Consider the following 12200-nt stretch of genomic DNA (forward strand, 5'->3'; position numbering starts at 1 on the left):
CTACCACATTAAGCTGACACGCCGTGATATAACTGGAATACTGTTAAAAGCGGCGTTAAACCCAACTCACTCACTCACTACATCATAGCCATAACTTCCTGATTTGGCTTCCAAACACGCTAAAAACGCTTTAGATTTTAAACTGTCCGCTACACTGGATCCTCTTTGTCTGGAAGAAGCCTCTGATTCCACCCACACTCGTGAAATCAGAGGTCTCGCCACAGGTCTGGCTTCATGGAACACTGTATCCATTGAACAAGTCATGATATGTCAGAATACCACAAAGAACAGATCCCACCAGTCGCTTGTGTACACTTCTATGATGTAATAGAGGTAGGGTGGACAAAGGAAGTTTTAACACAGTAACCATGGCCTGACTGATTAACTATAGTAATATGAACGAATCAGGTGTTCTTTAACTTAGATTATTATATTTCTTCCATTCAGTTTGTATACAGGCGATTCGCTGTGCAGAGTTGCGTCCCTTGGGCATGCCAGGAACCTATGATTGTAGGTTCGAATCTCCGTTCGCCCTGATTATGTTTCTAGGTTTGTCAGCACCGTACCAGTGCGCGTGGGTTTCACCGAAGTGGTAAACGTCTGAGACCTGCTTCACTTCGGGCTTTCCTCCCACATTAAGCTGACACGCCGCGATATAACTGGAATGCTGTTAAAAGCAGCGTTAAATCCAACTCACTTACTCACAATTGTATACAGGAGACCCGTGTAATATTCTGCATCTGGTAAAGCCCTGTTGTACACACAAGGCTGATGTGAATACAGTGATATTGGTGGAATATTGCGACATAGCTGACTACTGTGTATGTTGCCATGCTTGCCGTAAAAGGCGACTAACGGGATCGGGTGGTCAGGCTCGCTGACTTGGTTGATGCATGTCATTGATCCCGATTTCGTTGATCGATGCTCATATCAATCACTGGATTGTCTGGTCCAGACTCGATTATTTACAGACCGCCGTCATATAGCTGCAATATTGCTGAGTGCGGCGTTAAACAACAAACCAACCAACCAACTGTGTATGTTGACAGAGAGACGTTCCAGAAGGAGAAGGCAGAAATGGTGGCCAGTCTGACAGAGCTGCAGGGTAAATACATCTCTCAGAGGGACAGAGCCATCGCAGCAGAGGTGAGGGAGACGCAAAACTGATTAAAACATATCCCTGGTTCTCATGAAATATTCAGTTTATGGTGCCTACAATCCAGTGTATTCAACCTTCATTTCATGGTACTTATATTCTTTTGGGAAATGGCGCCAGGGCCTCGTTACACAGAGGGATCTTAGCACAAAGGTGATCGTAACTCCAATATTTTAATATAGACTTACGATAGTCGTAGCACTAAGTCACAGGTCTCTCAGTGATATTCTGATGAACTGGGATCTTAGCACTTAGGTGATTATACTTTAACATAGGCTTATGATAGTCGTAGCACTAAGTTTCCGTTTGTGGAATAGGGAACAGGTCTCTCTGTGGTATTCTGATGAACTGGGATCTAAGCACTAAGGTGATTACACTTTAATTTAGGCTTACAATAGTCGTAGCACTAAGTTTCGGTTTGTGGAACAGGGAACAGGTCTCTCTGGGATATTCTTTTAATAGTCTTCCCCAAAATGGTGGAAAACGTAATTTGTTCTCTGAATTATACAAACAAATAAATTGGACATGGTCACATACAACAAATGTCACTTGTGCGTAAATCTAATTCGACTGGATGACTGATGTTTTTTTGGCGTCATGTCATTTGAAATAAGATTAAAAAATAAGCCATGGTAGGGACTGTTGTTTGTTGTTTAACGCCGCATTCAGCAGTATCCCAGCTATATGAAGGCAGTCTGTAAATAATCAAGTCTGGAGCAGACAATTCAGTGATTGATGTCATGAGCATCGATCTACACAATTGGGATACGATGACATGACAAACAAGTCAGCGAGCCCGACCACCCGATCCCTTAAGTCACCTCTTATGACAAGCATAGTTGCCTTTTACAGAAGGCATGGTTTGCTGAAGACCTATCCTACCGGATCTTCACGGGGAATGTGTCACGGGTATTTACAATAGGCTGAACTGCATGTGTGTATACTATTTATACAAAGGAAACCTATTCATTTCCTTGTTTGACCAAAATCAAAATACCAACTCTTCCTTTTTCCTTCACAGCAAGAATACGTCCAGCTGAAGATGCAGGTTTCCTTACAGAGCTTCAGCGCCGCCAAGAGAGAAGCGACATTTCACCACCACCACGTCCTCACCTACGTCCGCAAGTATGTCATCCCTAAATCTGTCCTGTGCTTGCATCCTTATCCAGTTCCTCCCTCCGTTCCTCACCCCGTCCCTCACCCCGTCCCTAACCCCGTACCTAACCCCATTTCCCTCACCCCCTGTCCCTAACCCCGTACCTAACCCCATGTCCCTAACCCCATCCCTAACCCCGTACCTAACCCCATGTCCCTCACCCCCTGTCCCTAACCCCTTGTCCCTCACCACCTGTCCCTAACCCCGTGTCCCTAACCCCGTGTCCCTCACCCCCTGTCCCTAACCCCATCCCTAACCCAATGTCCCTAACCCCGTAACTAACTCCATGTCCCTAACCCCATCCCTAACCCAATGTCCCTAACCCCATCCCTAACCCAATGTCCCTAACCCCATCCCTAACCCAATGTCCCTAACCCCATCCCTAACCCAATGTCCCTAACCCCATCCCTAACCCCATGTCCCTAACCCCATCCCTAACCCTATGTCCCTAACCCCATGTCCCTAACCCCATCCCTAACCCCATGTCCCTAACCCCGTACCTAACACATCACGTCACGTCACGTCACGTCACGTCACATTCCAGGAAGACAAACATGACCTCCCCGCCCCACCCCGTCTCACCTCACCTCAAACCACCTCACCTCACCTCTGAAGCCCAAGTCGTTCACCTATACTCTGCCTGTTTGTCCAGGAAGACAAACATGACCACCCCATCTTACCTCACCTTAAACCACCTCACCTCACCTCACCTCCCTAAACTCACCTCACCTCCCAAAACTCACCTCACCTCACCTCCCTAAACTCACCTCACCTTACCTCACCTTAAACCACCTCACCTCACCTTCCTAAACTCACCTCACCTCAAACCACCTCACCTCACCTCACCTCCCTAAACTCACCTCACCTCACCTCCTAAGCCCAAGTCACTCACCTTTTCTCTGCCTGTGTTGTCAGATTCCAGGAAGACAAACGCGACCTCCCCGCCAAGGTGAAGCAGATCCTGTCACATCTCTCAAGCGTAATCGAGACCTGCGACGCCAGGATAGCAGACATTAAGGTGAGAGAGCTACTCTGTAGAGTTAACACGGATGATCACAAGGTTGAAACCCAGATTTGCCTTCACGATGCTTCATGGTTGGGTTGTACCTTTAATTCCCTCCTGCCGTGCCGTGCCGTGCCGTGCCGTGCCGTGCCGTGCCATGCCATGCCATGGTGAACTGAAATACTGTTCCTAGTGAGTTAACACAGACAGTAATGCTGTGGTTTCAGCTTCCAATAAGCAAACTTGTGTGTTTGATAGCCTTGTTATTGTCTAGTTACAGCGTGTATTGATAACATTGTCTAGTTACGGTGTGTATTGATAACATTGTCTAGTTACAGTGTGTATTGATAATGTTGTCTAGTTACAGTGTGTATTGATAACGTTATCTAGTTACAGTGTGTATTGATAACGGTGTCTAGTTACAGTGGGTATTGATAACGTCTAGCCTGAGTGTGTATTGATAATGCTGTCTAGGTACAGTGTGTATTGATAGCCTTGTTATTGTCTAGTTACATTATGTATTGATAACCTTGTTATTGTCTAGGCTCAGTATGTATTGATAACCTTGTTATTGTCTAGGCTCAGTGTGTATTGATAACCTTGTTATTGTCTAGGCTCAGTATGTATTGATAACCTTGTTATTGTCTAGTTACATTATGTATTGATAACCTTGTTATTGTCTAGTTACAGTGTGTATTGATAACCTTGTTATTGTCTAGTTACAGTGTGTATTGATAACCTTGTTATTGTCTAGTTACAGTGTGTATTGATAACCTTGTTATTGTCTAGTTACAGTGTGTATTGATAACCTTGTTATTGTCTAGTTACAGTATGTATTGATAACCTTGTTATTGTCTAGTTACAGTGTGTATTGATAACCTTGTTATTGTCTAGTTACAGTGTGTATTGATAACCTTGTTATTGTCTAGTTACAGTATGTATTGATAACCTTGTTATTGTCTAGTTACAGTGTGTATTGATAACCTTGTTATTGTCTAGGCTCAGTATGAGAAGAACGTCCAACTGCTCAAGGAAGGCCAGACTCTTGGTGACCTCCCAGCCTTCACTGTGGCCACGCCCCCAGTTCCCATGCCACCGGAGATAGCTGCACTGGTCAGTACACTCATATCCAACGATAATTCTGAAACATTATTACCGTATTTGCCATAGTGAGCACCTTGCTGAAATGAGAGTCCCTGACCTGACCAATCTGCTGGTACTCCTTATAAGTTCCCGCCACTCAAACCAGACCCGTGAAGATCCGGGGTTGAATTGGTCTTCAGCAACCCATGCTTGCTGTAAAAGGCGACTATGCTTGTCATAAGAGGCGACTATCGGGATGGGGCGGTCAGGCTCACTGACTTGATTGATGCATGTCATCGTATCCCCACTGCGTGGATCATTTTATCACTGTTTCAGCTAAGCTCCTTCAGTACCGCTCAGTCTAGGTATGGTTCAGTTTTCAAGTGCCCAAGGTGCTTATTATGGCTGATAATAATAAATGCTTTTATATATATACATACCGTATTCCACGTAATAAGCGCCCAAGGCAATATTTGCTAATATATTGGCAAGTGAACAATCCCAATTAGCATCCCTTCCGATTGATCAATGTACACAAGTCTTATTTATTCGTGTATAATACTCGTGTGTTAATTATGGACAATGAAATTCTGGGAAAATATATCTGTCGTATATAAACAGTTCAAACCGTCAGCATAAACCACAAAATTTACGATCTTTCAACTCTGTTTTTTTTTTTCACAAAAATAATATTCTAATAAGAGCCCCCTATTTCTAATTTTGAGAGCGCCCTGGGCGCTTATTACGTCGAATACGGTATATATTTTTATAAAAATCACTTCAGTAGATACAATTATTATGCATTTGTAGATGTGGACAGATTGTGTGTACTGTGAGGAAATAGCCATATAATATAGTGACCACAACATATGTTACTGGAAAAAAGCTTTTGAGGAGTTTTGAGTCCCAAAGCCCAAGTCATGTTATTAGGGTCTGAAAACATTCAGTAATTTTAAAAGAAAATTAGCATTCACCACTTACTTGTTTGTTTATATGGTGTTGGCTAAACCCTAAAAGGGGCTCAGATCTAGACAACCCTAAATGGGCCCCCAATAGACAACCCCAATTGCCCCCTTAGGTAGACAAGCCTAAATGGGCCCCATAAGCTAGACAAGCCTAAATGGACCTGCTAAACTGGACAACCCTAAACTGGCCCCCAATCCAGACAACCCTAAATGGGCCCCCAATCCAGACAACCCTAAATGGACCCCCAATCTAGACAACCCGAATTGGACCCATAAGCTAGACAACCCTAAATGGGCCCCCAGTCAAAACAACCCTAAATGGGTCCCCAATCTAGACAACCTGAATGGGCCCTAAGGAATATAACTCTAATGGGCGGCCCCCTAAGCTAGACAACCCGAATTGGCCCCATAAGCTAGACAACCCTAAATGGACCCCCTTAGCTAGACAACCCGAAATGGGCCCCCAATTCGGACACCCCTAAATGGGCACTGATGAGTGAGGTAACTCGAGTCAAGGAACACTAGCCAGAGCAGATGGCTGCAATGGTATAGACACAAGTGAGTCCTACATCTCTATAAACCCATTGGACAAGAAACATGAAGGACTTGTCTTGCGAAGGCTGACAAATGGACACTTTGTTTTTCAGATGTCGCAGATCTTCGGTACAGGTACAGTCAACAGCTCCAAGCTCTCCATGCGCCTGTCACCAACTGAATCGGGCAGCAAGTCCCTACAGATGTTCCAGTCTCCCCCCAACTCCCACTCCGCGAAGGCCAGCAATGGGGGCACCCCCCAACAGGCCCCGAAGTCTATTGCCACCACCCTCACCTCCCAGGCAGCGAAGTCCAGCAATGGCCTCCACAACGGCACTATGTTACAGCCTAAGCCTATCCAGCCTCTTGGCTTTGCAGGGGGGATGCAGGTGGCCCTCGCAAAGCCTGCCCGGGTTCCCATGACGACCGCCCAGATCCATGCCAGCCTCTTGAACAGCCCGTCCCTGCAGCCTCCCACGCTGGCCAAGATGGTATCTCCGCAACAAAGCAGGAACAGTTATGACAAGTTGATCGCTGCCTTGCAGAGTATATTCCCCAACTACAACAAGTAAGAGCTTTATTATTATTTATCCTTTGGTAATTACTAGGGCTGCAACGAGTACACTATGAGACGAATACGATTCTTATCCCGAATATAGGGTAACGAGTACGAATAGCAAGTCAGCAGTTGATGTATTATTTGTTATATTCACCGAAACAATAACAACATAAATTATTTGACATGGTTTGTTAATTATTAATATATTATACATTTATATACTGCACTTATCCAGGAACTAGTACCTGCACAAATGCTACAATGACCAGTGACCACAATACTGTCAAATTAAATATTATGAGAGTATTGTCTTTTGAAGAAATCTATGCATATAATATGTTCTTATGGATATTTTTAGGTAAAAGGTATGTAAATGCACATGATTGCATATTCATAAGTATTCGATTCTAGTGGCCACGAATAACGAATTCAATTCATAAATGGATACGGTTAGATTCACCGAATACGTGAGTGAATGGTATCAGCCCTAGTAATCACCTACCAGTGCCAATACTGTTGACTTCCAGTGCCAATACTGTTGACTACCAGTGCCAGTACTGTTGACATCCAGTGCCAATACTGTTGACTACCAGTGCCAGTACTGTTGACTACCAGTGCCAGTACTGTTGACTACCAGTGCCAATACTGTTGACTACCAGTGCCAATATCGTTGACTACCAGTGCCAATACTGTTGAATTCCAGTGCCAATACTGTTGACTTCCCTTGTTAAGTTTGCACATTTGTTATCTTATTACTTTTGTTGTCCTTACAGGTACATCTATATGTTCTCTGCTTCATAGCAATTATTCATCTGATGAGGGAGTAATTATGATGATGATGATGATGATTTAACGAGAGCTTCCAGTGTTGCCGATTTCACCCTCGGGAAACATGGTGGTCCTCATAATAAACATTGATAAAGAAGTTGACAGCCATAAATTCTCTTCCTTTATTATTATATACTACTCAAAAGAAGTTAAGGATCACCCGATTCTTTCATATTACAATAGTTAATCTCTCATGCCATGACAGATTAACATTACCAATATGAAAGAATCGGGTGATCCTTAACTTCTTTTGAGTAGTATAGTTGATCAGGTGTTATCTGTGGCCACAACTTGATGAAAAAATGGGTCACTTATAAGTTGTTATCTGCTTCCATCACTTGCGAAACAAAATTAATGTCGCTTTGTTATTTAAGTTTACTAGCTGTTATCTGCTGCATTTTGTCCCCCAGGTCGGAGTTTCTTGGTCTGATCCGAGAGTTGCGGGAGTCCCGTGGGGGGTCACTGACAGGCATGGGGTTGGAGGACATTGTGAAGAACATCACTGACACAGTGCTGGAGAGAGAGGGCACGCCCCTCAACACACAGGTAATTGTCCCTGTCAGTCAGTCACTGTACTTGTATCACATAGATAGGTGGGTCACCGACACAGTGCTGGAGAGAGAGGGCACGCCCCTCAACACACAGGTAATTGTCCCTGTCAGTCAGTCACTGTACTTGTATCACATAGATAGGTGGGTCACCGACACAGTGCTGGAGAGAGAGGGCACGCCCCTCAACACACAGGTAATGGGTCCTGTCAGTCAGTCACTGTACTTGTATCACATAGATAGGTAGGTCACCGACACAGTGCTGGAGAGAGAGGGCACGCCCCTCAACACACAGGTAATTGTCCATGTCAGTCAGTCACTGTACTTGTATCACATAGATAGGTGGGTCATTCACACAGTGCTGGAGAGAGAGGGCACGCCCCTCAACACACAGGTAATTGTCCATGTCAGTCAGTCACTGTACTTGTATCACATAGATAGGTGGGTCACCGACACAGTGCTGGAGAGAGAGGGCACGCCCCTCAACACACAGGTAATTGTCCATGTCAGTCAGTCACTGTACTTGTATCACATAGATAGGTGGGTCACCGACACAGTGCTGGAGAGAGAGGGCACGCCCCTCAACACACAGGTAATTGTCCATGTCAGTCAGTCACTGTACTTGTATCACATAGATAGGTAGGTCACCGACACAGTGCTGGAGAGAGAGGGCACGCCCCTCAACACACAGGTAATGGGTCCATGTCAGTCAGTCACTGTACTTGTATCACATAGATAGGCGGGTCACCGACACAGTGCTGGAGAGAGAGGGCACGCCCCTCAACACACAGGTAATTGTCCCTGTCAGTCAGTCACTGTACTTGTATCACATAGATAGGTAGGTCACCGACACAGTGCTGGAGAGAGAGGGCACGCCCCTCAACACACAGGTAATTGTCCATGTCAGTCAGTCACTGTACTTGTATCACATAGATAGGTGGGTCATTCACACAGTGCTGGAGAGAGAGGGCACGCCCCTCAACACACAGGTAATTGTCCATGTCAGTCAGTCACTGTACTTGATATTTGACTGCTGCCACCACACTCTGCAGCACTTGGACATCTTGGGGATATCATTTAAAGTATGTTGGCTTTCTGTCCCTGGGAAATGCTTTTGTCACATTATTATCTCACATATATTATGTGGAGAGGGTCTAGTTGATCCATTGTGAAGAAAAAATTCTTTAACAGTATCGAAGCTTTTACTGCATGTAATTGGTAAAGGTTCTTTTGCGTATAGGTCAAGGTGTCAGTGAAGGTCATTTTGCTGTTTGAGTTGGTGCATTGATTTCCATATAGGTACATTATGTTATACTTTCTCTCATTATTATACTTTGTTTATGAGCAAAGCCTAGTGGTTAAAGCGTTAGCTCGTCACGCCAAAGACCCGGGTTCGATACCCGACATGGGTACAATGTGTGAAGCCCATTTCTGGTGTCCCGTTGCTGGAATATTGCTAAGATCGGCGTAAAACCATACTCAGTCACTCACGCCCCACACTGTCAATGACCCACGTATCAGTGTCCTTGACCCACTCTGAAGGTCATTCATGAATAATGAATTATGTTCATGCTTGTTCCACAGACCCCTACTGCTCCACCTCCAGGATTCAGCAACTCTTGGGGCGTGCACCTCGGCAGCGGCGGCGGCGGCATTAACAGCAGCAGCTACAAGCAGCTGGACCTGTTCCTAGACGTGGAGGAGAACCCATGCGCCATCTGCCACGAGGAGCTGGAGAACCAGGAGACCCGAGACCTGGACTGTGGACACACCTTCCATGTGGAGGTAGGGCTGTCACACCTCGTACCTGGTACACGTATCTCTGCGTACCTTGTGCACGTATCTCTGCGTACCTTGTGCACGTATCTCTGCGTACCTGGTACACGTATCTCTGTAGTAGACCCGAGACCTGGACTGTGGACACACCTTCATTAGACTGTGCTAACACACAAGGATGTGTAACAGATGTATTTCTAAGATATTGTGCACAAGATACTATAGGGGTCTGTGACTTATGTTAACCTATGAGAATTCTTAGTGTTACTGCATTGTAGTCCTTGATAGAGCATTTACTGAACATAGATGCTCCCGTAAGAGACCACTATGCTTGTCGTAACAAGCAACTAACAGGATTGGGTGGTCACACCTAAAAGATGTTAAAAGATGGTACTTGTTGGAACCCTGGCACCGGCATTAAGGGGCTAAAACAAGAACTGGTCGGCTCAGAGTCAGTATACTGTATCTGAGTGGGATATTCATGTTAACCTGCGGCATGGTCTCTATGTGGGCTATCCCTATAAATCGGCATCAGTCCAGACTAGTACACGCACGCAGTCGCTATATAAGTACAATAATCTTGAATGCGAGGTAAAACCCATTTCACCTCACCTCTGCTTGTGTTGTGTTTCAGTGTATCCGGACCTGGTTTAAGGAACAAAGCACCTGCCCCAACTGTCGCGTCCACGCCCTGCTGCCAGATGACTTCCCTACTCTCAAATAAAGCACTTGGAGCAAACATATATTTTCATAATTTTTTTTTAATTATTATTATTTTAATTCCTTGAGTGTTTGCTACAGATGGACACATACAGAAGCATTCCTGTGTCTGTATAACACATGAACTGACACAGCATACAGACATCCTAACACATACCAACACCGTATAGTGACATAGCATAATAAGTGATACAGTCACAATATTGTTTGCATTATAGTGACATTTATGCCGCGATATCATCAGAATATATTTTGCTACCTTCTTTTCTTGCATAAATTCTGTTGTGTTTGCATGTTTGTGTTAAGGTGTGTGTTCATCAGGTCAAATGTGATTATTTGACATTGTCATGCTACAGAAACATTCACTGGAAGAAGGTGTGGTTGGTCTTGTCCAATGGATGCAATGTCAATATTGCTAAATGTGGTGTCGAACCCTACTCACTCACTCACTGTATGAAACGGAAATAATAACGTTGAATGAGTTTGTCTGAAAGTGAGTGTTAAAAATTGGCATTAATCCTGTAGTCCTTGCCAAACTGCCCAACAGTTTATGTAAAAATTGCTAGTTCTAGGGGTATGTGTTATCGTTATAAGGTCTAGTGGGCTAAAACTGTTACTTTCTATCGCTGTAAGTTTATCTTAAGACAGAATGAAATTTTTGACGTGTCTGGCTTGAGATGTGAGATGTGCATTAAGAAGGCTCTTAGAAGTGAATGCATGTTATCACAGACTGGCTATTGATTCTCTTGGGGAAAACCTGCTGCATTTGAAGGGTGGCAAAAAAATGCAAGTTGGCTTGGGATGGATCTATACCAGCAAAGTATTAAGGAGGGGGTGGTATAAAGAATTCCTTTAGTCAATAACTGTTGGTACTTCCCATACTTTGTTGTGGTCAATAGTCTTTATGCGAAGATCCTGTTATGGGACCTACAATACTCATACCACAAAGATACTATAGTGGGATTTACAATAATATTAGTACTAAGATCCTGTTGTGGGACCTACACTAGTATTAGTACTAAGATCCTGTTGTTGGACCTACACTAGTATAAGTACTAAGATCCTGTTGTTGGACCTACACTAGTATTAGTACTAAGATCCTGGTTTGGGACCTACACTAGTATAAGTACTAAGATCCTGTTGTTGGTCCTACACTAGTATAAGTACTAAGATCCTGTTGTTGGACCTACACTAGTATAAGTACTAAGATCCTGGTTTGGGACCTACACTAGTATTATTACTAAGATCCTCATGTTGGACCTACACTAGTATTATTACTAAGATCCTCATGTTGGACCTACACTAGTATTATTACTAAGATCCTCATGTTGGAACTACAATTATCACAGCACTAAAGCCCTGTTATGAATTGGAGACCGAGATCATCATGAAAATGAAGATGTTGACACTTATCACAATCCATGTAATGTTGACACTTATCACAGTCCATGCCATGTTTACAGCGAGTGAGGGGAGGGGATGTCACATGATCTATCAAGCTTTGTTATATATATATATACTTGATGTTATTACTTGCTGAATGTCATACATCCTTTGATGGAGTTGAGCCATGTCCTTCATTTTTGTCATCCATCATTTAGATGTACTGATTTTCTCTTAATAAATATTTGAATTTCATGGTGGCATCGTTGTTTTCGATCAACTGGTCAGCTGATAAGTGATAAGACCAACTGACTGTCCGATTCCAGGTGAGAATATAGGCCCTCAGCAATCTATGCCTGTCGTATGAGGTGACTAAATGGATCAGGTTGTCAGGCTCGGTGACTTGCTTGATGGAGTGACATCATTTCCCAATGGATTGATGCTTGTGGTTGGTTGGTTTGTTGTTTAATGCCGCACTCAGCAGTATTC

The 12200-nt window shown here is 44.0% G+C and overlaps 1 protein-coding gene across 5 annotated transcripts in view; it reads left to right on the plus strand.

Moving 5' to 3' along the window:
* LOC124122918 (E3 ubiquitin-protein ligase TTC3-like) overlaps positions 1-11966 on the plus strand; it is an 87947-nt gene extending 75981 nt beyond the window's left edge. For 4 of the 5 annotated variants that reach the window (XM_048401911.1, XM_048401915.1, XM_048401914.1 and 1 more), the window contains 8 exons: positions 1050-1146; positions 2178-2281; positions 3228-3330; positions 4315-4428; positions 6011-6465; positions 7695-7830; positions 9417-9617; positions 10243-11966. In XM_048401911.1, coding sequence (XP_048257868.1) covers positions 1050-1146; positions 2178-2281; positions 3228-3330; positions 4315-4428; positions 6011-6465; positions 7695-7830; positions 9417-9617; positions 10243-10332 — 1300 coding nt within the window. In that variant the 3' untranslated portion in view covers positions 10333-11966. Of the gene's footprint in view, positions 1-1049; positions 1147-2177; positions 2282-3227; positions 3331-4314; positions 4429-6010; positions 6466-7694; positions 7831-9416; positions 9635-9703; positions 9972-10242 lie in introns of those variants that run through there. The other variant, XM_048401912.1, reaches the window with a different exon arrangement.
* The last annotated feature ends 234 nt before the right edge of the window (positions 11967-12200 follow it).

The sequence above is a fragment of the Haliotis rufescens genome, unplaced genomic scaffold (genome assembly GCF_023055435.1).
Source record: "Haliotis rufescens isolate VD_foot unplaced genomic scaffold, xgHalRufe1.0.p SCAF_24, whole genome shotgun sequence".
Taxonomy (NCBI): domain Eukaryota; kingdom Metazoa; phylum Mollusca; class Gastropoda; order Lepetellida; family Haliotidae; genus Haliotis; species Haliotis rufescens.